This window comes from Hipposideros armiger, unplaced genomic scaffold, assembly GCF_001890085.2.
Source record: "Hipposideros armiger isolate ML-2016 unplaced genomic scaffold, ASM189008v1 scaffold_735, whole genome shotgun sequence".
NCBI classification, from domain to species: domain Eukaryota; kingdom Metazoa; phylum Chordata; class Mammalia; order Chiroptera; family Hipposideridae; genus Hipposideros; species Hipposideros armiger.
This window is the reverse complement of record NW_017732085.1, coordinates 646,412-673,978: the sequence shown is the minus strand read 5'-3', so window position 1 is coordinate 673,978 and position 27,567 is coordinate 646,412. Positions and strand designations below refer to the sequence as shown.

The 27,567-nt window shown below is 37.3% G+C and overlaps 2 protein-coding genes across 5 annotated transcripts in view; one reads left to right on the top strand and one right to left on the bottom strand.

Moving 5' to 3' along the window:
• Nucleotides 1-25,988, top strand: part of SPIRE1 (spire type actin nucleation factor 1) — a 121,359-nt gene extending 95,371 nt beyond the window's left edge. Inside the window, exons 8-15 of one of the 2 annotated variants that reach the window (XM_019627513.1) lie at nt 2,655-2,745; nt 12,109-12,251; nt 15,074-15,247; nt 19,636-19,773; nt 20,934-21,004; nt 21,547-21,574; nt 21,670-21,806; nt 22,574-25,988. In XM_019627513.1, coding sequence (XP_019483058.1) covers nt 2,655-2,745; nt 12,109-12,251; nt 15,074-15,247; nt 19,636-19,773; nt 20,934-21,004; nt 21,547-21,574; nt 21,670-21,806; nt 22,574-22,832 — 1,041 coding nt within the window. In that variant the 3' untranslated portion in view covers nt 22,833-25,988. The remainder of the gene's footprint in view (nt 1-2,654; nt 2,746-12,108; nt 12,252-15,073; nt 15,248-19,635; nt 19,774-20,933; nt 21,005-21,546; nt 21,575-21,669; nt 21,807-22,573) is intronic. The other variant, XM_019627514.1, reaches the window with a different exon arrangement.
• The window catches only part of PRELID3A (PRELI domain containing 3A), a 44,868-nt gene continuing 41,169 nt past the window's right edge, over nt 23,869-27,567 (bottom strand). For all 3 annotated transcript variants that reach the window (XM_019627524.1, XM_019627518.1, XM_019627529.1), the window contains one exon: nt 23,869-26,053. Coding sequence is in view for 2 of the 3 variants with exons in the window: in XM_019627518.1 (XP_019483063.1) it covers nt 26,036-26,053 (18 nt within the window). In the remaining variant the exon portion in view is untranslated. The remainder of the gene's footprint in view (nt 26,054-27,567) is intronic.

Genomic DNA, 27,567 nt, shown 5'->3' with positions numbered 1-27,567 from the left:
AAACTATAATACCTGCTTTTCATTGAGCTAACTCTATGCTGTACTTTAGGTATTATAAATTCATAGTCTTCACAAAGACCCTAGAAAGTATCTATGACACTCATATAAAAGATAAGGAAACAAACAACACAAAAGTTTTGTCTTTGGACTTAGATTGTTAAGGAGTTAGTAAGTCATAGAGTCATATTTGAATCCCAAGTGTAACTCCAAAATTTGCATCTCATTAATTAGCCAGTATTCCAACTAGCAGTATATGAGAATGCCTGAATTTTTAAAAATTTAAAATGGAAGGGGTCTTAAAATTTTATTCAACATCATTATTTTTCAGTGAGAAAACTGAGCCCTTAGTAGAGACAGAGACCAAGTATAAAAAGTCATATAACTTTTTAAGTAGCAGAATCCCTACTAAACTAGACCTCCCAACACCAGACCTTTTTTCCATCACTCCTTTTTTTCCTCTTCTGAGAAATCTAACTTCAATGTTTCTTGCTTCTCTTTATTAATCTCTGCTAGCATATCCCAGGTAACATTTTTAAAATGAAGATAAGCTTTGATCGGAGCCATATCAAAGCTTTTAGTAGGAAATCTAAGTAAAGGAGTTATCTCTGAGCCTTCACTGGACTTTTTTCAGAAAGAAGATTTTCATTCCTGTTAAATGAGCTAGGTACCCAGACTGGCCTCTAAGATGATTCTGGCAGCCTTCAGTGACATTGCCATAATTGGAGCAAAGTAACAGTGAAGCAGTGGTAGTTCTGAAAGTGATTCTATTGCAGCCAACACCTGGTTAAGAGTCACTGGTCAGGATATAGAACCAAAGAAAGCCTAACTTAGTGAGTGTCAGAGATTAGTAATGGATCAGACAAAGAAGCACATTCCAGAAACCAGGCCAGGCAGTAGAAAAGATTGGTGTTCCAGAGATGGCAGAAACCCATCAAAATCCTTCAGACAGGCAAAAAGTGGCTAGTCAATGGGAATAGATGTAACAGGGCAAGCAGCAATCAAGAGTACACACACACATTCTCTCACTAAGGAGACGTGACCTCTGAAAGTCCCCTGGTTCCCCTTCTGGATGTCTTTGTGATTCCTCTGGGGCAGGAATTGATTCTGGTGAAGATTCATTTTCAAGTTATCAAAAAATGGGATGCAGCTGCCTGAAGTGGGCATACAGGGACAGAGGACCATCAACAGCTTTGGGAACAAATCCCTGAATGACGCCAGTGTTCCCACAACTTTTCTGTCTCCTACAGACTAACTTGCATTCACTTACCTGCCCCAGGACAGGTTCTTGGCTGTTCACAGTATGAGCAATTAAAATCAGTAAAGAAGAATGGGGTGAAAGGTGTGGACATGTCTTAGAGTTCTGTAACATTTGGCTTTAAAAAATGTTCCTAGGGAAGGTGGGTTGAGTCAGGCGGATGGTTGCTGTTTAAATCAGGATAGCACCCAACTCATAATTATTTGGGAAGAGCTATGTATGACTCCTTTTTTTTTTTCCTAAGAGATACTCTTGACTTTTATTTCCTTTTGACCTTCCATAAGCATAAGGAGGTCATTCTAGTTGCTTGCTAGCTTTTCTGGCGATTTGTGTGACCTATATGGTATCTGGGGTTGAGGCTTTGCTTACATTGCTTGATTTGTTCTTCGCGGTAAGTATCAAGAGTGTGGAGGTCACTGTTCAGACCTTCTTTGTTTGAACCATGTGGTTTACATAGCCTTTTTTCTTCTGTTCTTTGACCAGATCCTTTGAATTGTAGCTTGTTTGAAACTAATGCTTTCAGCAGTAGGTTTTAGGTGAAGCCAGTTTTTAGTGAATGGCTAATTCTTAAAGTCACCTTAACTAAGTAGGTTAAAGAGAATTTTCCCTATTTCTCTTACATAATCATAGATTAATATATTGACCTAATTTTCTTCCATATTTAAAAATATTTACTAGTTTTCTATAGGTTCTATAGAAATAAGTTGCCATAGTTAATGTATATTCTGTCATCGAGTAGATAGTAAATTTTTCATGAATAAAATTGTACTTCATTTTGATATAGTCCAGAACAAATTAAGATGATCCCTTCTCACTGGAAATAGGAATTTAAATTTTATTTGGCACAGTGTAGACACTTTTCTAGATTCACATGACATTTCCTGAAATGTTCATTTTCATCTATCATTCAGCAAATATTTATTCATTACATACTAAGTGATGGGTTTGGTACTAGGTAACAACAATGAACAAAACATATGGCTTCTACCTTCGTGGGTTTCCCAATCTATTACTTTTACAATAGTGTTCAATATTTCCCTTAATAGTTATATTAACCACCATTTATTGTATGCCAGGTAATGTGGTAAGCATTTTGAATGCATTAGCTCATCTAATTCTTCCAATAACCCTGTGAAATGGTGATATTATAATACCCTGTTTTACAAATGATGAAACTATGATAAAGGACTTATTCAATATCACATCACTCTAATAAGTGACAAAGCCAGGACACAAACCTAGACATATCTAATTTTAGATCCCTTCTAGTTTGCCTTTTACTTGCCATGAATTTTTGACATTATAATTTGGTGCCTCATGTTAAAATAAATATTTAATAGTAAAATGTTATTAATTAGTCTAAGAAATCTCTCTGTTTCTCTGCCCATACCTTTCTTAGGAAGAGACTCTGCACAAGTCAGCCAGCAGCAGCAGTGTGTCCCCCTCCTTCTTTGATGATCCCTTACTAGAGGCTGTGTCCACGAGGAAGAGTGAGTATTTGTGGCACAAAAAAACTAGTGTCAGATACCTTAAATAACACACTTGTCCTGGAATAGGGAATCCCAGTGCCTTGTGATCATTTTGGGTAGAAAGAATTAAGCCTGGAATTTCACTAGTCAGGAATAGAAATATTCAGTTGTATTCCTAGAGGGACATCAGAAGGTAAGACTGAACTGATACTGGGCCTCAGGTTCTTAACTTGGATCAGTCACCTTTGCATTTACAGATAATAGTTGTAGGGAATAAGTTAATTCTCTATGTTTTTATTTTAGATTAATTACCTCCTTATCTGAATTTAAGCCAAAACTTCTAAATAATAACACTTGTTATCACCCACACACACACATATACACATATCCATACCCACATACATGTGTAAAGAGTAAAAACACTTTTTAACTTCAGAATATAAAGTTGAGTGATTTCTAAAAGCTTTTAGTGTTCTTTTTCATTTATAAGATCATTATAAAGGATAAAAATTATATATTAAGAGAGAGGATTCTGGGAAGATGGTGGAATAGGAAATACCAAGAATCTTTCACCCCACATAGACAACAATTGCACTGGCAGAATCTGGCCGATATAACTATTTTGGAACTCTAGAGTCTGTTGAAGACTTATTATTTCCAAGGGAAGACTTGGATGATAAACTGTGGTAAATTTCAGTCAGTTCTTAGCCTAGAAGCAGTTACTTATTCACCACCCCCAGTCACATGACAGATAGTTGTGTACTATTCCCCGAGCAGCTTGCACATGGCTTGCAGGAGCCAGGGTGGGCAAAAAAGACCCTGTCTTCCAAATACTGGGAATCTGTGTTCTGATTGCTGCTTCTAACTCCAAAGGTGCAAAGAGGTGGGCAGCCATTGTTGTATTTTTGCTAGCCACCCCCTACTCCAGCTCAAGTGACCTCTGGGGGATTAAAGGGCTGGTGCCCTACCATTTTCATTTTTCACTTTTTCCTCTTTTGGAACCTAGGCATTATAGACTAGAACATTCAAAAGCAAGTGCATATGCAAAAAAAATTAGCGTGTGACTACACATGACTGGGAATAGCTCATAGAAGACCAGAGAAGATCTTAAGTTTATACCTCAAGCTGATCCTCAGCATAGAGACATGCTACAACATTAAAAATAATAATAAACAAAACAATAACAGAAACAGTGAAACCTGGGGAAGAGGGAGAATCTCATTTCCAGAGTTACCACATTATTAGATTGAAATGTCCAGTGTTCAACAAAAAAATCACAAGGCATATACAGAAACAGGAAAGTATGGTCCATTCATAGGGAAAAAAATAACAGATTGTCACAGAAAACAGACTTGATGGCAGAGATACTAGACAAAAACTTTAAAACACTGTTTTAAAGATCAAAGAAATAAAGGAAATTCAATGTGGAGAAATTCAAGAAAATGATGTGTGAACAAAATGGAAATATCAATAAAAAGATAGAAATTCTAAAAAAAAAACAAAAAACAAAAAAGAAATTCTGGAGCTGAAAAGTGCAATAACTGAAATGAAAAATTCACTAGAGGGACTCAAAGGCAGATTTGAGCAGGGAGAAGAAACAAACAGCAAGCTTGAAGATAGGACAATGGAAATGTATTGAGTCTGAGGAGCAGAAAGAAAAAAGATTGAAGAAAACCAAACAGAGACTAAGAGACCTGTGGGATACCATCAAACAGACCAGAATATACATTGTGGGAGTCCTCAGAGAGGAAAATGGGATGCAAAGAATATATTTGAAAATCATGGCTGAAACTTCCCAAACTTGATGAAAGGCATGACTGTAACTATCCAAGAATCACAACTAAGATGAACTCAAAGAGACCCACACCAAGACACATTATAATCAAACTTTCAAAAGACAAAGACAGAGAGAATCTTAAAAGAAGCAAGAGAGAAGTGAGTTGTAACATATGAGGGATCCTCATTAAGACTTTCAGCAGATTTCTCATCAGAAACTTTGGAGGCCAGAAAAAAATGGGCCAATGTATTCAAAGTGCTAAAATATAAAACATTCAACCATGAATCCTATGCCTAGCAAAACTGTCCTTTAAAGGTAAAGGAGAAATCAAGAGTTCCCAAATAAGCAAAAGCTGAGGGAGTTTGTGACCATTAGACCTTCCCTGCAAGAAATGCTCAACAGAGTCCTGCAGGGTGAAATGGAAAGGACACTAGACAGTAATTTGAAGCCATATAGAGAAATAAAGATCTCAATAAAGATAAATACATGTGTAATTATAAAAGCTAATATTATTGTAACAGTGATTTGTAACTACTTTGTTTTCTACATTATTTAAGAGACTAATACATTTAAAGAAAAAAAAACAATTATTAGTGTAAAAGCTAGTATTACTGTAACTTTGGTTTGTAACTCCAAATTTTGTTTTCTACATAATTTGAGAGACTATGCATTTTTTAAAATTATTTGTCTGTGTTATGGGCAGTTTATAAAGATGTAATTTTGTGATACCAACAATCAAAAGTGGTGGGGATACAACTGTACAGGAGCAGAGTTTTTTGTGTGTTATTGAAGTTAAACTGGTTTAAATCCAAATTAGAGTGTTAACTTTAGGATGCTAAATGTAATTCCCATGGTAACCACAAAGAAAATAGCTATAGAGTATAAACAAAAGGAAATAAGAAAAGAATTTAAGCATTTCACTACAAATTCATCAAAACACAACACAAAGCAAGAATGCAGGAAATAAGGGACAAAAAGCTAAAAGGCATATAGAAAACCAATAGCATAATGACAGAAGTAAGTCACTCATCAGTAATTATTTGAAATTAAATAGATTAAACTCTTCAATCAAAAGACAGATTGGCATAATGAATAAAACACATGATCCAACTATATGCTGTCTACAAGAGATTCCTTTGAGATCCAAAGACACAAATAGATTGAAAGTGAAAGGATGGAAAAAGATATTCCATGTAAATAGTAACCAAAAGAGAGCTGTGTTGGCTACACTACAAGCAGACAAAATAGACTTTAAATAAAAAAAGATTATAAAACATAGGGGTGCATATATTTTTTCAAGTTAATGTCTTGGGTTTTTCTGGATAAATACCTAAGAGGGAATTGCTGGGTCATAAGGTAGTTCCATTTCCAGTTTTTTGAGATACCTCCATACTGATTTCCATAGTGGCTGCACCAGTCTGCAGTCCCACCAACAGTGCACCAGGGTTCCCTTTCGTGTTAGGGAAACCACTTCATAGACGGTGTAGAGGCCTGACCACCGCACTGTATTTCTTTGTTTTGTTTTGTTTTGTTTAGCCGAGCCATCCTGCCACCTGTTGGCAGCTCAGCGGCAGCTCAGCTTGGGCTGGGAATCGAACCACTGTTGCTCAGAGCTCAAACTCTTGAGTGAGCTCTTAACCAACTGAGCCACTCAGCCAGTCCCCGCACTGTATTTCTGAAGCTGATATTGAATAATATTGTATATCAACTATAATTATATATACATATAGTCATGGGATGTGGAGTAGAGTGTGGGAATAGAGTTAATGGAATTGTAGTAGATAAGCATGATATCGGGGGTGGGAGGGCAGTGGATGGGGAGAGGGGGGGTTGTTACTTTGTGAGGGGTGAGGGGTGAAAAGGATAACTATTGTATTGTTCTGTACACCTGAAACTAATAATAAAAAATTTTAAAAATTAAAAATTAAAAAATTAAATTAAAGAAGAAAAGGTTATAAAAGACAAACAAGAACATTATATATTAATAAAAGATTTAATAAGGCAAAGATGTAATAATTTACACACCTAATGACAGACTATCAAAATAAATAAAGCAAAAAAATGACAGAACTGAAAGGAGAAATACACAGTTCTACAATAATGATTGGAGACTTCATACCCCTCTCACAATAATGGATAGAACAACCAGACAGAACATAAGTAAGGATTAGAGGACTTAAACAACACAATAAACCAATTAGACATAACAGACATTTACAGAACATTTTACCCAACAACAACACAATACACATTCTTCTCAAGTGCCTATGGAACATTTTCCAGGATAAATCATATATTAGGCCACAAATTAAGTCTTTGTAAATTTTAAAAGACAGCATACAAACTATCTTCTCTGGCCACAGTGGGATGAAGTTAAAAATCAATAACAGAGAAAAACTGAAAAATGCACAAAATTGTGACAGTTAAACAACAGACTTTTTAAAAATCAGTGGGTCAAGGAAGAAATCATCGGGATTTATAAAATATGTAGAGACAAATGAAAATGAAAATACAACATACGAAAACTTATGAGACACAGTGAAAGCAGTTCTGTGGGAAAATTTATTGCTATAAATGCTTACATTAAAAAGCAAGAAATTTCAATTATTAGTCATCAATAAATGTTCTGGTTTAAAATAATAAGAAACAAGAACTCAAATCAGCAACCTAACTTTAACACCTAAACTAGAAAAAGAATAACAAATTAAACCCAAACTAGCAGAAAGAAGAAAATAACAAAGGTTAGAGCAGAGATAAATGAAATAGAGAATAGAAAAAATATGAGAAAATCAATGAAACTAAAAGTTGGTTCTTCAGAAAGATCAACAAAATTGGCAAAACTTTAGCTAGATGTACTAAGAAAAAAGAAAGAAGACTCACATTACTAAACTCAGAAGTGAAAAGGGGGGCATTACTGCTGATTCTACCAAAATAAAAAGAATTATGAGAGAGTACTATGAGTAATTGTATGCCATCAAATTGAGTTACCCAGATAAAATGGACAAATTCCTAGAAATGCAAAACCTAGCAAAATGAAATCAGAAAGAAATAGAAAATCTGAATAGACCTACAACTAGTAAGGATATTGAATCAAAAATCTTATGATCTCCCAGCAAGAAAAAGGCTTGGAACTGATGCTTCACTGGTGAATTCTACAGCATTCAAAAAACTAGTAACCAATCATTCTCATAATTTTAAAAAAATTTTTTGAAGAAAGGGGCACTTCCTAAGTTATTCTATGAGACTAGCATTACCCTGATACCAAAGTAAGACAAAGACACTACAACAAAACTACAGACCCAGTACCCCTTATGAACATTAATGCAAAAATCCTCCACAAAATACTAGCAAACAGAATTTAGCAATATATTACTATAAAATGATTATACAGCATGACCAAGTGAGACTTGTTCCTGGAATGTAAGGATGGTTCAACATGAAAATTGATAAGTGAATATGCCACATTAACAGAATGAAAGAAAAAAGCTACATGATCACCTCAATTGATGCGGAAAAAGCATTTGACAGAATTCAACACCATTTCATGAACAAAAAAAAACAAAAAACCACTCAACAAACTAGGAATAGAAGGAAACTACCTCAACGTAATGAAAGTACATAGCAAACAGTATACTCAATGGTGAAAAACTGAGTGTGTCTTCCCCAAATCAGGAACAAAGCCAGGATACCACCTTTCACAACTTTTATTTAACAATAGTACTAGAAATTCTAGCCAGAGCAATTTGGCAAGAAAAACAAATTAAAGGCATCCAAATTAGAAAAGAAGAGGTAAAAATATCTCCTTTTGCAGATATGATCTTCTCTATAGAAAAACCTAAATATTTTACACACACAAAAAAAAGTGTTAGAATAAATGAATTCAGCAAAGTAGCAGAATACAATGTCAGTATATAAAGATCAGTTGCATTTCTATGCACGAGCAATGAACAATCTGAAAAGGAAATTACAAAAACAATGCCATGTATCCTAGCATCAAAAAGAATAAAATACTTAGGAATTCACATTCCTAAAACCAAGGAAAACCAAGGATGTGAAAGACTTTTTCTCTAAAAACTATGAACCTTTGCTGAAACAAATGAAGGAAGACATAAATAAATGGAAATACATTTTATTTTCATGGATTCATAGACTTAATATTGTTAAAATGTCAGTACTACTCAAAGCAATCTTCAGATTCAATGCAATCCCTATCAAAATGTCAATAACATTTTTTTGAGAAATGGAAAAAGAAGAAAAAAAAACAATTGTAAAATTCATATGAAATCTCAAGGGATTCTGAATAGCCAAAGCAGTCTTGAAAAGGAAGAACAAAGCTGTAGAACTCACACTTCTTGATTTCTAGACTCACTACAAAACTACAGTAATAAAAACTGTTATTTTTGGGCCGGCCGAGTGGCACAATGGTTGGGAACTGGCTTGGGATGCCAGAGGGCCCTGGTTCAGATCCCACATATGAGGGCCAGTGACACTGCCCTCCACAGCTAAGATGCTGAACAACAGCTCAACCTGGAGCTGGGCTGCCGTGAGTCGCTGGCGACGACGTAGGCTGCAGCTCCTGTGGCACTGGGTTGCCATGGGCTACCATATGTAGCTAGCAGCCAGCGTGAGCGGCCAGCAGCCGCAGTGAGCGGCCATCCAGAAGCCAGCGACTGATGTGCCTCACCCGGGAAGAGCGCAGTGATGGTGCCAGCTTGGGCCAGTGAAGCAACGTCCTCCACAATCCTCCACAACTAGACTGAAGAACAAAAGGACAGCAACTTATCTGTTCCCCTTTCCCCAATTCCCCAGCACTGTTCCCATCCCCCCAATTCCCCAATTAAAAAATAAAAACTTAAAAAAAAAACCTGTTATTTTTATAAAGGGAGACATATAGACCAATGGAATAGAATAGAGAGCCCAGAATAAACCGTCACATATATGATCAAGTGATTGATATGTGTGCAAACATCATTCAATGGGGAAAGGACAGCCTTTTCAAGAAATGGTGTTGAGAAAACTGGATATCCACATGCAAAATAATGAAGTTAGGCCCTTACCTAATACCATACTCAAAAATTAATTCAAAATGGATCGTGGACCTAAAATAATAAAACTTTCAGAAAAAAACATAGGATAAAAGCCTCAGGACAATGGATTTGGCAATGATTTCTTAGAGATGATAGCAAAGGCACAGATAACAAAAGAAAAAATAGACAAATGAAATTCATGAAATTAAAAACTTTTATGCATCAAAGGCACTATCAAGAGAGTAAAAAGGCAACCCACAGAATAGGAGAAAATATTTGCAAATTGTATATCTGATAAGAAACTAATCTGCAGAATACATAGAGAACTCCTAAAACTTAGCAACAAAAGCACAACAACCCAATTCAAAATGGGCAAAGAACTCATAGACATTTCTCTGAAGAAGATGTACAAATGATCTACAAACATATGAAAAGATTCTCAACATCACTAATCGTTAGGGAAATGCAAATAAGAACTACAATGAGATATACCATCTCAAACCCATTAGAATGGCTACCATCAAAAAAACAGAAAGCAGCAAGTGTTGGGGAGAAAGTGGAAAGATTTGAACACTTGCACAGTGTTGATGGGAATATAAAATTGTACAGATGCTGTAGAAAACAGTATGGTGTTTCCTCAAAAATGTAAAAATAGAATTACATGTGATCTAGCAATTCCACTCCTGGGCATATACCCAGAAGAGTTGAAAACAAGTCTCAAAGAGCTATTTGTATATCCATGTTCATAGCAGCATTATTCACAATAGCTAAAACATGGAAGAAATCAGTGTCCATCAATTGATGAATGCAGAAACAAAATATATTCCATACAATGGAATATTATTCAGCCTTAAAAAGAAGAGAAATTCTGCAGTAGTCTACAACAGATAAACCTTGAGGATATTATGCTAAGTGAAACAAGGCTGTTACAAAAAAGGAAATACTGTATGATTCCACTTACATGAGGATTTTAGAGTAATCAAAATCATAGATGGGCCAGCCGAATGGCGTGATGGTTAAGAACTGGCTTGGGATGCCAGAGGGTCCCAGTTCGGATCCCACATATGAGGGCCAGTGACACTGCCCTCCACAGCTAAGATGCTGAACAACAGCTCAACCTGGAGCTGGGTTGCCATGAGTCGCCAGCGACGGCGTAGGCTGCAGCCCCTGTGGCAGTGGGTTGCCATGGACTACCGTGTGTAGCCAGCAGCCAGCATGAGCGGCCAGCAGCCGCAGTGAGCAGCCATCCAGAAGCCGGCGACTGATCTGCCTCGCCCGGGAAGAGCGCAATGATGGTGCCAACTTGGGCCAGTGAAGCAACGTCCTCAACAACTAGACTGAAGAACAAAATGACAGCAACTTGTCTGTTCCCCTTCCCCCAATTCCCCACCGCTGTTCCCTTCCCCCAATTCCCCAATAAAAATCTAAAAAAAAAAAAAATCATAGAGACAGAGGGTAGAATGGTAGCCAGGAACTGGAGAAGGAGAGAAAGGGAAGTTATTGTTTAATGGGTATAGAGTTTACGGAGATGGATGGTGGTAATGGTTGCACAACAATATAAACACATTCAATACCACTGAACTGTATGTTGAAAAAGGGTTAAGATGATAAACGTTATATGTGGTATATTGTACTGCAATAGAAAAAAAAATTTACCAAGAGAAAAAACAAAGGTATTCTTAGAGCATTTCCTTGATTTCCTATATACATGGAAGTTTTAGTGGTTAAAATCCTTTAAATGGTATTTTGATTTATTTAAACAGATTATATCAAAAATACAATAATAGGAGCTGACCTTGGTTATTATCTGTAATTGGTATTTGATCTGGCCCATTAACTACTACAGAGACCCAATTAAATCACATAATGGATTTCTGTATCTTTTTTTGATTGTGGAAATTATGTTCTTTGTTTCCCTTTAGTGATTGCTCTTGGTTGGACAGTCCAAATAGATGGGTCACATTTAACTTTGTATTGACTTTCACTTGCCCTCACCCACTGCATTGAAATAGCCTTACTGTTTGCAGAGAGAGTAGGAGGAAGCACTAAATAAAACTCTGGCAGCATAATTTATTTTTAATGTTCTCCTTAAATTTGCAAAGTGTGAATCCAGAACCATACAGACCCTAAAACATTCTTTTTAGCAATGGCACAATATTAACATCAAAGCTAGAACTTATTTTTTTGAAATTTAAATACAGCTCGATTTAAACCAAGAGCACAATTTCTTGATAAACATCAAGAAGAAAGAGTTTTCATATTTTTATCTTTAAAAAGGAGAATGTAAAAGGAGGGAACTCGTAAGAATTTTGGTATGATTTGGGAGTCTTCTTAGATATACATAATACATATTTTTACAGGTTATTTAAAATAATGCCTGAGACTCTGTAATTGCAAAATTCTGTGGAAAATAACATGAGGGCATTTGTATGTACAAATTTGAGACTATACTTACATTGTGTTTTATGTATGAATTTGAATGAATATTAAAAACAGTATTTTTTACTTCTTCCTTACAATTTCTTTAGCAGATTTGTCAACAAGAAAGTTCATTTTACTTTGGTTAATTCATTTCTATAGCGCCTCCAAAATTCTTGCCCATGTCATCAACACCCCAGCCAGAGAGACGGCAGCCACCCCAGAGACGACATTCTATTGAAAAAGAAACACCTACTAATGTGAGACAGTTTCTGCCACCATCCAAGCAGAGCTCCCGATCTCTTGTAAGTTACAGAAAGACTGCATAGTAACTTAAGGATCAGTTGCTAGAATCATTGGGTTTCTTGAGATGATAATTAGGAAAAACAACTTCCAAAGGTTAGAATGAACTTTAAATAACTTTATGTTTTTTGTTTGTTTTTTTAAAGATTTTATTGAAGAATTGGGGGAAGGGAACAGTGTTGGGAATTGGGGAAGGGGAACAGCCAAGTTGTTGTCCTTCAATCTTAATTGTGGAGGGCACAGCAAGCTCAGCTCCAAGTCTAGGCGCACCCCTCAGCTCAAGGTGTTGTATTCAATTAGTTGCAGGTGGGTGTGGCCACCATCCCATGCAGGAGTCAAACCGGCAGCCTTGTTGTTAAGAGTGCACGCTCTATCCCCTAAGCCCTCCGGGTAGCAGCTCAGCTCAAGGTGCCAAGTTCAGTCTTTAGTTGTGGGCAGGTATAGCCCACCATCTCGAACAGGCAACCTTGTTGTTAGGAGCATATGCTCTTACCACCTGAGCCATCCTGCCACCTGTTGGCAGCTCAGTGGCAGCTCAGCTCGGGCGCAGCTCACTGGCCCATGTTTGAATCGAACCCGTGACCCTGTTGCTCAGAGCTCGCACTCTTGAGCAAGCTCTTAACCAACTGAGCCACTTGGCTGGCCCCCTTATTTGTTTTTAATAGGTAAAGAAAAGCAACCCTAACAGCAACCTAAATGACATTTGACCATTCTTTGTTCATTTAAAGTACCTTTTTTTTTTCAGAAGACTTATTAATATTTGAAAGTATAAATTATTAAAGATGCGCTTTTTTTCCTTTCAAAAGGTATTAATCCACCTAAAAGTTGTTAAAACTAATTTTTAAAAACTTAGCAAAGTCTGGCTGAAGTAGACTATTAAGGCAGAAAAGCCGGGGAGAATTTCGATCCATTAAAAATCATTATTCATTGTTTTCACATATGTTTTGTAATATTGGAGCCGAAGCTGCTGTTTGGACTGTTTGACAGTTTTTGCTGTTTTCCAGAGACTTTTGGGTTCATGTAGTAGCTACTCATTTCTCAGTGGGACATAGGACACAAGGCCCTGCCAGGAAGAATAGATCCACCAGCCAAAGGAGATCTGCAAAGTTTCTTTTGTAATCCCACTTGACTTCAGAAATATTTGCAGGCATGATGCAAGGCTTCAGTCAATAGTTCTATTGACAACCTAAGATCTCATGTTTTTTCAGATACTCATGAGTAAAAAACACTGGAATATGCATAATCCATATTTTTAGGCTGTAATGCATCATCAGGGATTCAAATGAAGCAATAACAGATGTCCCTCCCTCAAAATAGAGGAAGATAGTGCGGTTATTGTGAAGATACTAAGTTTGAACAGAGTTTACGGTGTTGAAATTTGATCAGTCATCTTTATTCCCAAACAATACAATGAAAGAATTAATGATCTTTATGGCAATTCCTGACAGTATTTCTCTTAACTCCTAAATAATAACTGAAATACCGATATGTGATTAAAATATACCCTCATCAGTGGTTTAGCAACAAAAAAACAGAACTCTAACCAGACAGGTTCAAACTTTAAGATATAAAGACTTTTGTTCATGTTAATATGTTATTGCTTTAGCAGAACATACAGTTATTGTCACAACTTAAAAATACGTAAGCGGGAGCTCCTTTGTGATTTTTTTCACAAGTTCAGTTATTAGGAGACTCTTCACATGGCTTTTCCTAGAAGCCATTGTTATATTTAGGTATTACCTGGCCTTGTGATCATGACATCATTGTTGAGGTTAGACTTAAATTTTAAAATGATCAGTCAACTATCACATCAATTACAAAGGAGTTTCAGGTAGTAGAAGTTTTGCCATGAAAGACTGTCAGTGCACATCAAGGGCCCATGAAGTATATTTCCTGGCAAAGGGGAACTTTTAGTGTGTGGTAGACTAGGCCGTAAGTTGTTTTTTTGATGGAGAAGAGAGCAAAGTAAAACCAACCTGCAGTCACAGAGAAGGGTGTCAGTGAAAGGCAGTGGGAGAGCCTCTCTGGACCATCCGGAATGGTGTTCAGGCTCCACATAGAGGCAAGCTCCCTCCAAGTGCCTTAGGCACCAGCTGAGACAAAATAACTTCCAGGTCAAGTAATGACATTTCTTGCTAGTAACTTATCTTGAGAAACCCATAAAATCACAATTCTCTGTGGTAGTACCCTCTAGCTTGGTAAGTATTATTTTTTAAAGTATGATAATTAATTTAAAATTTCGGTATATTTTTGAAATAAGGAATCATGTTGTATTTATAATCCCACAACTGAAGGTGGTGGAAATATCTTTGTTGTAATCACTTATTTTTATTGTATCTCCCTCCCTTTCTTTAGGATGTTTAAAAATGTAAATTTTTACATCATTTGATCAAATTACCTAAGTGAAAGGCTACTTGTCTTTAAGTACCTTCACCAGAGGGAGCAAGTGCCTGCTCGGTGTACATTCCCAGGCTCTCAGGCACAGCAAGCAATTACCTCTATCCTGCATGCCAGCGAGCCCAATTTAGGAGACTGACTGTTTACCGGAAAACTAAGTTAGAAAATCTTAAATTCAACTCTTTGCTGTGTGAACTCTGATATTCTCTAGGAATTACTTCATGGCTTGATTACTGATTTATACATATGGATGCAGATGTTGGTGTGGACACACATACGGCATCTACCATTAACATCTTTTGTGGTGTTTTCATTTTGTTTTTCTTTCATGCTCTGTAATCACCATTTGTAGGTCACTCATGTTCAGCATTATTTTCTCCTTTTCTTTTCCCCCTGCCATTTTCTTTTTCCCTTATCTATTGTTCAGGTTCCTAGGATAACCAGTGTATGGCCAAGGACGCCTTTTCGACCACTTTTTTCTACCATACAAACAGCTTCTCTGCTCAGCTCTCATCCTTTTGAAGCAGCCATGTTTGGGGTAGCAGGGGCTATGTATTATCTATGTGAGAGAGCTTTTACCAGCAGGTGGAAATCCTCAAAGGTTGGCCTCTTTCTGCTGGCTCTGGGAATTATTTTACTCTCTCTATCTCTTTGACAGTGATACCTCAACTCCTGCACTCTGCAAGAATTAACAGCTTAGATGGGCACTTTGCTTCTGATTATTGATTCCAATCTTTTGTAGGATGCATAGTTCACATTATGATCTCAGTTGAGAAAAAAATAACTTTGAAAGGACAACAAACTCAAAATGCAGCATCAGATAATAGGAACCTGTGAGTGTTTGTCTTTGAGTGACCTGATTTTACAGCAGGAGGAATGTTGCCTCCTTCTCCATGTGCAGGGGCACTCTGAGAGCCTGTAGGGTGCTTTCCTCCCAGGGCCTTGCTTCATTCAGAAGAGCATTTGCTACCTGCCAGGCTAAGTCGCCACAGGGGACTTCACCTTCCACAGAGCCGTGTCATTGCCTGTGTCCCGCACACCCCACCGTGAGCTTCAAGGGGCTGTGTATCCATAGCATGTATCTCCCCTGGGCTCAGAGAATCTTTCTCTTTCCCAGCACCTTTCATAAAGCTGCTTTGAGATGGCCAGACTGTTATGTGGTTTTATGACAACCCACTGTTTTTTTAAGATTTTATTGGGGAGTTGGGGAAGGGGAACAGCCAAGTTGTTGTCCTTCAATCTTAGTTGTGGCGGGGGGCGCAGCTAGCTCAGCTCCCCCAAGTTCAATCACCAGCCCCTCAACAGCTTGCGGCCACTCAGCTCAAGGTGCCTTGTTCAATCTTAGTTGCGGGTGGGCATAGCCCACCATCCCATGCAAGAGTCAAACCAGCAACCCTGTTGTTAGGAGCACGTGCTCTCACCAGCTGAGCCATCCTGCCACCTGTTGGCAGCTCAGTGGCAGCTCAGCTCGGGCGCAGCTCACTGGCCCATGGGGGAATCGAACCACAGACCCTGTTGCTCAGAGCTCGTGCTCTTAACCAACTGAGCCACTCGGTCGGCCCCAACAACCCACTTCTTATAGAGAGATATTTTAAGTTTCTTTTTATTGATGTGATTATTTTAAATAATTCTGCATTTTATTATTGTTTTTAAGGTTTTCATATGGAATATATTTTTTAAAGAAAGTATAAAAATTTCCAAACCCCAGTGAAATAAAAAGCTCTGGGAACATAGTACAGCTTCCCTTGCCCCTGGCATAACGTGTGTGCTAACCAGTGTTAGCAGCAGCTTTGCCTGTTCCACCTCATACAGGGTCCTAGCTCTCCACAGACCATTTTTACTAAGACACATCCTTAACAAATGAGCCAGCAGCTGGTTTCTTTGTTATTCTTTATTATCCGTCTTGGTTAAAGAGACTCTGAATGTAAATGAGAAAAACAAACCCCTTTCTGTTTGTCATGAGATACAGGATAAATCTCTGTTCCTTTTCCCATTTTTTAGATTTGGCCATTTGGGTAGTAAGAGGTCAAGTGCAGGGATGGCATTTTAACTCCTGTAACTCCTACTGCTATTGCTGAAGATCTACCAACACTTTTATTTTTACTATCAGTCCTCCCCAAACACAGATACCTGTATGTTAATCCACATATTACTTCAGGCAAAGAATTCACTTTGTGTTTTAAAGTTGAACTTGGAAAAAGAAAAGAGTAATTAAACTTATTAGTTGCTATTTTTATTTGAATCTGCCTTCCTTTAGTTTAAAAGCTCAGAAAACAATGACAATTTTCAAATATCTGCTACTTATTTATGAAATTTTTGCTAATCAAGAATACTATATGAAATATGACTTCCCATTTTTCTGGGGCTTAGTAATCAGATTATACATTATGGTCTCTAATTTCTATGCTGCCTAACTGACCCCTTTTGAATGGTAAATATAACCAGAATAGTCAACAAAATCTCCCCAAATTTAGTAATTTACATAAAAGTAAGTTCTAAAGGTACATCTGCCCCTATGGCATATTGTAATCATTATTAAAACACAGAGAAGCAAGAAAATTAGAATTGTGCTAATCTAGTCCTTATTGTCCGCGTCTCGCCATGAAAACGAGCTTAGTGCTTGCTGTAGGCGTGTCCGAGCCCAGTGTCACCATGGGGAAAGGGGTTATTGCTCATGGTGAAAACCCTGAGTTTTGGAACAGTGGTATCTCAGCAAGATCTGGTTATGGTTTGATTTGGCTTTGGGGATGTTGACTCAATATTTTTTGTCAATTAAAAAAATGAAAACTATTGTAGTAACTTTATTATTTTCTTTCATGTTGCATTAAAGTTTTGTTGTCCTTGGGAATGCACCAGAATTAAAACATTAGCATTTGTCCTGATAGAAATTATTTTACTAAAGGGTAATAATCTGCTTGAAATTTCAAAAAAAAAAACAAGAACACAAACAAAAAAATTTTGTTTCCACATTTCTTATTATATTCGATGAAGTACTGAAATTGCGTATGGTTCAAATTAGTAAGTTGAAAGTATGCTTGACTAAGCCCTTGTGTGACTTAAGACTAAGGAAAGGGAAGTACACACTGTCAGATTTATTGTATGTGCTAGTATACCCTGCAAATAAAAAGGATCCCATCTTCTGGAGATACCTACCAACCCAGGCATCCAAGGTGTAAAGTTAATTCAATTAGCACCATTTGCCATCTTTCTAGCATGCACAGCAACAAATCTCAGTAGTGATTATCTGGTTATTTGCTAGATTCATACATTACTTTGTTCCAAGTCAGCAATCTAGCTGTCAGAAAAATGTACCATAGTCATACTCATCACTGATGAAAGAGAATTACCATAGGAAAAGTTCTTATGAAATATGTTCAAAAACTGAAAAAAGCTGTCATTCAGATGTGTGCAGCCAAAAATACTTACTAGTGGGCAGTTTTAATGGCCTGACCTTCACAGAGGCAGTGCCTTGTTCCATTTGACATGACACTGCACTTTTTTCTCAGGGAGGAGCAAAACAGAGTAGATATTGAACATATCAATTTAATCCTATTACTTTTGAAAGCATTTGCCATTGGAAGAGAAAATTATGTGATGGTGATTTTTCAAAAAGCTTTTTAGACATAATATAGCAAATGATACAATCTTTCTGAGCAAACTGTTCTCCCACCCGCCAAATACTAAGCTCTTCATCTTAAAATTTCAATTGCAGGGTTTTTTCCAAAACATTTTTAAGCAAATTTAACCTTCCTTACATAGCTTGAACAGAGACAGTTTTGTATTGATTGTTAGTAAGAATCAGTAATTCTTCAAACTACTTTTTTTAGTAAATGCTAATGTTTGTTAAGTTTGCAGCCTAAATTTGTTTTTGTTTTTCTCTGATTGAAAGACAGAACTGAATGTTAAAACTGCATAAACGGACTGCATTCATAGTCATGTGCTTTCTCATTTGGCTTGTTTGATTCCAGAATGCCTGTGAGCAATACTATTGTGTGTGTGTGTGTGTGGGTATGAATTATAATGTGTTTGTACTGAGAACATTAAGTTTCAGTGTCACTACACTACAATGGCCCTTGTGAAGCCTGGCAGGGTGCAAATGCACAAGACTGTTCTGTCTTTCTATTAGATCCACCAATCAAGAGCAGGGCCGGATGGGAAGCAGATGGGTGTGAGGCTCCTTATTCAGTGGGATCAGTTACATCAACATCTTCCTCAGCTGTTTTTAGGGAAACCATTAACATAAGACTGCCAACATAAATATTTATTGTGAAATTCTGATTTTCGCCACATCTTTTCCAGTGCTGACTATGCATTCAGCAGTTGTTTAAAAGTAATAACAAACCTGGAGAACTGTGGGGCAGCCTGTGGAAATTGCTTTGTGGTTGTAAACTGACTAGTTGTTACATGTTCCAGCTCCACTCGTACCATAAGGGTTTTTCAAGGTGTGCTGATGTAACTTACCACTAAACAATGCTTCTCAGTATAAATTACTAACCTCCTTCTTTTGGCTATTCTGGGTACCACAAACCAGTTTTTAAAACAGTACCAATGTTGTTGATTTGCTATTTATCTATTAGCATATAGTCTGTAACACAACACTAATGTCTGCGTAATCATAGGAGACAACTGACATAAATTTGGTTCAAAACATTTTTTTCAAAATTTCCATGCATAGATACATAGTTCAGCTTAATGGAATATAGATACTTGATGAGAAATATCTAAACAAATGTGAGGAACTTAAATTTATTGGAAAATTCAGTAGGCTACAGTGTTTCACATGGTCCCTAGAAGTTTTCTGCCATATGTTGTTTTAGTTTAATTAGAAACTGTGGTCCCCAGAGTGAGCCAGTTCTGTTCCAATGTTCATTGGAAAACCTCTTTTCTTCTCTGAAGCTACTAACCCAGGTGTCTGATATGAGGGAAAATTTTGCAATGCCAGAAAAGGGTGGGGGGAGTTTCTTATTCATGTGGAATTTTGAATTTCAGGAGGAATTCTGCTATCCAGTGGAATGCCTAGCTCTTACTGTGGAGGAAGTGATGCATATTCGTCAGGTCCTGGTGAAGGCAGAGCTGGAAAAATACCAACAATATAAAGATGTCTACACTGCCCTGAAAAAAGGAAAGGTAGAGCTGTTTAAAGTTGATTGATCAGTAGGGTTAGTTAGCATAATGGTCAGTCCCAGGCATAGTCTCCTGAGGGAGTTGTCCTCTAGCCAGATGGTGCAGGACTTTTAGGGGATTTTAGGAAGTAAGAGGCTTATTCTCCAGTAGACAGTTCCTGTTCTGCCTTGTTCACAAAAGAGAGTATTTTTTTCTCCCTTAGAAATCAAAAACTGTGGGTGGTTTAAAATAACCATAATAAATAATGGTATGCCTTCATAAAACCATGTCTGTCTTGCATTTAATCGTTATATGAGATCTGACAATTAACTTTGAGAACTTATTGCAACAATGTTGCTAACCTTTTTTTGATATCAGAGGGATACTCATTATGAATTTGTGCCAAGTGGACAAACAGTGAACCAAGTTTACTATTTGGAAGTGCTGAAAAGGCTGCATGAAAAAGTTAGACGACCTGAACTTTTCACCAACAATTCATGACTCTTGCATCACCATAATGCACCAGCTTACATTGCACTGTCTGTGAGGGCGTTTTTAGCCAGTAAACAAATAACTGTATTGGGACACCCTCCCTACTCACCTGATCTGGCCCCCAGTGACTTGTTTCTTTACTCGAAAATAAAGGAAATATTGAAAGGAAGACATTTTGATGACATTCAGGACATCAAAGAGAATACAATGACAGCTCTGATGTCCATTCCAGAAAAAGCGTTCCAAAATTGTTTTGAAGGGTCAGTACATAACTTCCCAAGGGGAGTACTTCGAAGGTGACTGTAGTGATATTCAGCAGTGAGGCATGTAGCACTTTTTCTAGGATGAGTTCTCAAACTTAATTGTTAGACCTCATACTTTTAAGGATCTAGAAAGGAAAAAACCTGAGAAACAGAGGAGACTTTCAGAACCTTCTTTAGATTGCTTCCATGATAGTGAGAGTCTTGAGAGCTGTGGCCTTTTAATAGTTTTAAAAGTAGAATTATAATTAAATACAGAGCCAAATTATAATTATCACAAAGCCAAACATAAAAGCCGGCTTTCTGCATTCTCTTCTTACATCTACTTAACTTCCCCAATGTATAAATATAAAGTGTATTCAATCATATAAATTAGGAAATTAACTCTTGGCAATGCTTTTTTTTTTCTCCTTTTATATTTGTATATTTTAGCTTTGTTTTTGTTGCCGAACCAGGAGATTTTCCTTCTTCACCTGGTCTTACACTTGTCAGTTCTGTAAGAGGTAAGATTTTTGTAATTGATGACAATAGTCAAAGAAATACCAGTTAACATCATTGTTTCATCAGTTTTCTACACAGGAACAATCTTAGAAATAATCTTGTCTTACATTGTGCAATGCTTGTGGGTTAGGAATACTGATTTCTTCAAAAGAGTGAATCAAACAATTATTTGGTATTAAACCTGGAAAATGTTCCTCTGCATGTATTTCTTTACATAACCAAGATAATTCTAATAATAATATATCATGTTTGAACAGAAAAAAATAGATGTGATTGTAATATGACCCCTGGATAAACAAATAAGAAAACTCCAAACAGATGTGCGTTGATCCTTTTATAGGAAACAGTGTAAGAGTTAAGTATTACAGACTGATTGTCTTTTTGGCAACCCACAGTTGTATCAATTTATTGTACTCTGGTAGAAGAACCAAAGAGATTTTGTAATTTATTGTAGAAATTCACAACCACGCAGCCATTGGCTACTCTAAATTTCCAGTTGTATCTATGGTATCATGCCAAATAATATTTCTGATTTTGTATACAGGCCAGTGTGCTCACAGTGTTGCAAAAAGGTAAGCTAAGCTTGGTGAAATTATAACTTATATTAATTTTAATAGATTGCCTCTTTAACAGTACTGCTCATTCTCAGTTTTATTTGGGATAATAGATGCGACTGCCCTCCAAGCCGTACTCCACTCTTCCTATCTTTTCATTGGGACCTTCTGCCTCACAAAGAGGGGAAAGTTGTATGAGGCCAGAAAAACCCTCCACTGGCCACCATCGGCCACTTCGGAGCATTGCCAGGTGAGCAAGGGACCTGGATCTTCAGAGCATCCTTTGTAAAAGAATAATGCTCCTTTTGAGGACTGTGATGACATGGCAGTTTTGGCCAGAGTGGGTTTGAGTGGGTGGGTTGGTTGGTTGATAATAGCTTATGTTTTGACTTGCACACAAATCTCCAAAACTTCTGAAAGGTAACTTATCATAGAATAATGGTTAGCTACTTGAAGGATACTTTAGTCTCATAGTTTATTTTTATGTCTCCTTTAGAAATAATTACTTTTGTGTGTCCTTTAAAAGTCATCTTTAAATCTGCCCTTGTTTTCAATGGAATTGAAAACATGCATATATCTTTCTTTCCTTTAGTTTTGGAAGAAACTCTGTTTAACCCTATTTCTATGTTTACAACCGTTTGCAACAACTTTGGCTTGACTTTCCTATTGTAAAGCTAGAAATGAAGCTTTATGCCATGAGCTAACAATTTAAAACGGAAAAATTTGCCTGAATGTCAATCCCTTTGCATTTAATGCAGAGTGAGGTTAGTGTTGATCCTTTAAAAAGATGGAAGAAGGTCAGGCCAGCTCAGGTCACACAGTAGCAGGGCCTGAGAGAGTTAAGATTTGATGCACCAGCCACCCACTGGCCAGGCAGGGGGCAGTCCCTGGCGTTAGTGCCAAATGCTAGATGGCATTAGGCAGATAGGCAAATTTACTTTTTTTGCACGTTTTTTAGTACTGTAATAAATTATAAGTAACAATACTGGATGCTTTAAGTGTTTTGTTTTTTTCCAGGTTCTCCTCAAAATCTAAGTCTGTGGACAAATCAGATGAAGAACTACAATTTCCCAAAGAGTTAATGGAGGACTGGAGTACTATGGAGGTGTGTGTAGACTGCAAAAAGTTTATTTCGGAAATCATCAGTTCAAGCCGGCGTAGCCTGGTGTTGGCCAACAAAAGAGCCCGATTAAAAAGGAAAACACAGTCTTTCTATATGTCCTCACCAGGCCCCTCAGAATACTGCCCTTCAGAGAGGACTATCAATGAAATCTGAGCCCTGTGCCTTTCAGTTGCTTTTGTGTTCAGAGCCAGCATTAGCTCTCAGGAGAACACTGAGCTGGACTGTCTCCTTGCCGTGGTTTTAGTTCATAGGCTTGATTTGCATTAGATCAGGGTTTTGCTGCATCACATTGTTCCACAGACTGAATGCTGTGTTCATATCAGTGATACGTGACAGGTCAGCCAATTGCTCATTTGCACTGAGAGGACAATAGTTGGAAACTTGTTTGTGTGTGTGTGGATTTGGAGGCCAGAAATGTTTTCCTTAGTTCGGTTCCTTATACTGTTCCTCAAATAATTTTCTGACTAGGGCAAAAAGCTTCTCATGTGAGAAACCAGCCTAACAAAGGTGTCGATGTTAGCACAGTTCTAAGCAGTAAGTCATATTGGCACTTCCAGCTGACAGTGTTCCCACTAATGTACTTAGTGATCCAGAGCCCTGCCACACATCAGGTACCTGAGGCAGGACCAGGCCATTTCTGATCCCACAGCACAAAGCCTGGAAGTATTTGCTCATACTGTCAAACTGAATTTAAATTATTGTTGCTCTGAGATAAAGAGTACAGGCAGGACTTTATGCCTGCATTTTAGTGCAAAACATCTGAATAAGCTGTACACCCAAGTGGTGACCATTTCCTGTGAGCTGCTGTGTTTGCCCTGGTACAGTGGATCAGTGTCTCCTGAGCCGGTGACAGGTTTTTATTCCCTATCTTGCATGTATTATGGTTACTTGTAGTTTTATAATGGAGGTCTAAGAATTAAAATTTTGTGGGAGTTTCTGGACAAAGGAAGGCTAAACATTTGTCGAGAGGTTGAGTGTATTTCAGTTAACTATGAAAATAGTTGTGACAGAAAAGTGCCAGCTATTGGCCTCACTGCAGAGAATGAGCTGGAGCTCATATATTTCCAACTACGGTTTTCATAACTATATAGTCTACCCATCATTACTAAATCAAGCCACAATTTGGTACCTAAGGTCTCAAACTGAAATTTATTTATTTTTATAATGAATTTTAGAAGAAAAAACCTTGTCTAGTTCTTTTAAGATTACAAGATAATTAACCTGCTAATAGGCTTTTTGAATGCTTTTTGCACAAGTTTTCCTTGTAAACGGCTTGAGTGAGTAGGATGGGTTTTGAGGAAGGTAGGTTGGAGGGTAGCATTGTATACCTGAAATTTCTCAGCTGGTTTACTTTACTATTTTGGTATGCTTACAAATGACCAACCAGTCAAATTGCCATTAATGTTTGGAAAATCAGCTAACGCACATGCGCAATAATTTTCTAAAAGCTATAGAACACATCTGTAGTCAACACTACAACATCACCATTTAATAAAAGGCATGGCAGTCACATTTCATACCACATCAAAATATAGTAACATTTCTGTATTAAATTAATGGTAATACCTCAAAACTGCTCTGGTAGTAGTTTTTAATGGATTGAAATTTACAGTTTAGTAAATGGCTTAAAATTACTTCTACTTATGAAATAAACTTTACCAATTGACTAAAATAATGCATGTTAGCAGCTGTCTGTATTTGCATGTAAAAGTGGGCCACCAGAGAACTCTTGTTGATTATGCAAATGTTTAAATTATTTTAAAGACTCTTGTTTAAGAGCTTTAAACATTATACTGGGTGGATGTCATTTATAAAATTTTCCAAGAGACTGTTTGAACTCTGTACCCCAAATGGTTTGGTGGGAGCCACACCCTTTGAAGGCCAAGGCTTGAGCATCTAAATGACTACCAGGAAGGGAGTGAGGAAGAGGGAATGGTATTTGTACATGTGTATTGATATGACCTAGGGTAGTGTACTTCTAAAAAATAATGGCTAGTTCACTGTTGTTTTTAAAACATTAGAAAATAAACCCCCAGAATGAGAATTGCATCTACATTCACAAGACAAATAGCACATCTCAATCTTTGACTTCACTTCTTCATGTGGTCTCATTTGGGCATTATGATCACCTCTTAGCAGAGTATTAAATGTAAATTCTTTGACAGCATTAACAAGGTTTGCCAAGTGTATTGAAAAGGTCATGTGGATAGTACATCTGCATGAGACAATTTGCAGAAAGTAGTGTAACAGAAGGGCACATGACACAGTGAAAATTGTAGAAATCAAATTAGCATCACTTTTTGTTGCCGAAACAATGTCTTCATTTATCCCTTTCTTATCCATGACATTACCCAACACCTCAACTAAATTAGGTAATTTCCAGAGGGTAGTTAACTAACAGCTTATGGAGTATGGTCTTACAATCCTCAGCCTAGTTTGACCTTAGGCTTAACTTCCTCGTCTTACTACTAAAATAACATACTTTCACAGTGTTCCTCTCTGTCCCGGTTTCCAGCTATTTGGCATTTACTTCTGATCCAGCAACAAAAGTGTTGTTGGCTAGCTGGTCTCAGCTGGAGCCTGATGTGTCTTAGAGCTGCTGTGCACACCTGAGTGGTCCTCCCTCCACGAACCCCCTCCCAACCTAACTCCCTCCAGGCTCAAGCACCCACCCTTTTCTTTGGTCCCATAGCACATGAACTCACCCTGTTGGGAGATCTTTATTTCCTTCTCCATAGCTTAACTTTCTGTCAATCTCAGAGTAATAAAAATACTTGTAAACACTGTAATATATTTATTAATATTTGAAGGCATTCATTCAGTGGACAATCGATATTAATTCTTCCAAGGCAAGTAAAAATTAAATAATTGATATGTACATAGACTTAACAGTCTTACTAGAGTTCAAGTCATAAGTCTTTCAAATTAAACCAGAAGATCGTTATGTAGGCATTTTTTAAATGATCTTACATTTGAAGAAATTATGTAATTAGCACCATGAACTCATACCATGAATTTTTTATGGCTTTTATTTTTCTAACTGTATTAATAAACATTTTAGGTGTCACATAGGAGACATGAAAGTTTTAAATTATGTTGCTATTTGCTAAAGCAAAATAGCAGAAAATTTTGTACATGCAAAACTGTTGAAGGGTCATGGAGAAATGTGTATGCTGACTGGACTTTGACCTGGCTTTCTGCGTGTATAAAAGTCAAGATATTGCTGGCATTCAGGATGACATGACAATACTACATGTTTTCCATTAAAATCTTTTATTTTTAGGGAAAAATAAATGACATTCCATCATACCTTTTGTGTTGAGTTCCTGTTGTAAAATGGTGATGTCTTTTGGTAATTAGCTGTCAGAAACCACCTAGGTTGGAAAAGCAAAATACTTTTATCATCAGCAGCTTATGATCAGTTTGAGAAAAAAAATCTAACTAGGACCATTAGAAAAATAAACAAGAATAGAGCCACCATGATAACTGCTATGTTACCAAGTAGTCATGACTCCTTTTTTACCTTAACAGGAAATAAAAACTCTATAAATAATATATAACATTTTATTATATAAGAAGTTGTGTATATGGAGACAAATTATATATAGAAAGATGGCATTTTTATATGTGTTTTCTAAATAGAATTCCTCAAGGGATATAGTCCTAAAATGTCCCTTGATGTTGTTATTGCACTTAAATTGCTTGAGAAAAAAATAGTAAGGTTAAATCCAGAATAAACGTAGGAAAGTTTTGTTTTGTTTTGGTTTGGTTTTTTAGATGAGCCTTTCTGCCACCTGTTGGCAGCTCAGCGGCAGCTCAGCTCAGGCCAGGAATCGAACTGGCAACCCTGTTGCTCAGAGTTTGCTCTCTTGAACAAGCTCTTAACCAACTGAGCCACTCAGCCGGCCCTAAACTTAGGAAAGTTTTTATGTTTTATGTTAACTAAGTAGAGACCATCATTTAAGGTATTTACATATCTTAAATATTACATGTACAGAGTTTGATATTTATATACACAAGCTACTCCCTTATTTGCCAGACATATTTTAAGATCTCCTTCCCCTGCACTTTCTCTGTGAAATGTGTATAACAAGACATTTTTGCGTGTGTCCAGATCGTAATCCAAATGTGCACTGACTTTCTCAGTCTAAGTCAGAATCCATGCCTCATGCCTTTTTGGATTCCAGAGATACAGAAACTTGATGTACCATAGAAGGGGACAGCTTTGCGTAACCTTTAGTTAAATATATCTTTCTTTTCCCCCTCCAGCCCCAGAGGAGGAAAATATATATAGTTGTAAATCATCATTGTCTAGAATTTCATAAAGGCAGCCCCTAAGAAAGGGCTTGATTGCCCATATGATGTGTTTAGAGACTCCAGATTTGTTATCTCTGCATAAGTACACACACTTGTACTCTGCAAGTACTCTGCAAGTACACACACACACACACACAGAGAGAGAGAGAGAGAGAGAGAGAGAGAGAGAGAGAGAGAGGTTCATTATAAAACTCATAAAGAGTGTGCTCCTTCTTCCCTCTTGTCAGCTAAACACCTGGGACTAGACACATCTCCGAAAAATGTTTAATAGCTAATAGCTATGAGCCAACTTAATTGAAAACTCTGCCTACACTAATTAAATGGTTGGGTGCAATTACCTGGCAGATTGAATTTGCACTACTATTTATTCTGGCTCATTTCATTAAAATGTGTATGATGTATAATTTGTATATTTAGAATGTATCTGGGCCGGCTGAGTGGTGCGTTGGTTAAGAACTGGCTTGGGACGCCAGAGGACCCCAGTTCGGATCCCACATATGAGGGCCAGTGACACTGCCCTCTACAGCTAAGATGCTGAACAACAGCTCAGTGTGGAGCTGGGCTGCCGTGA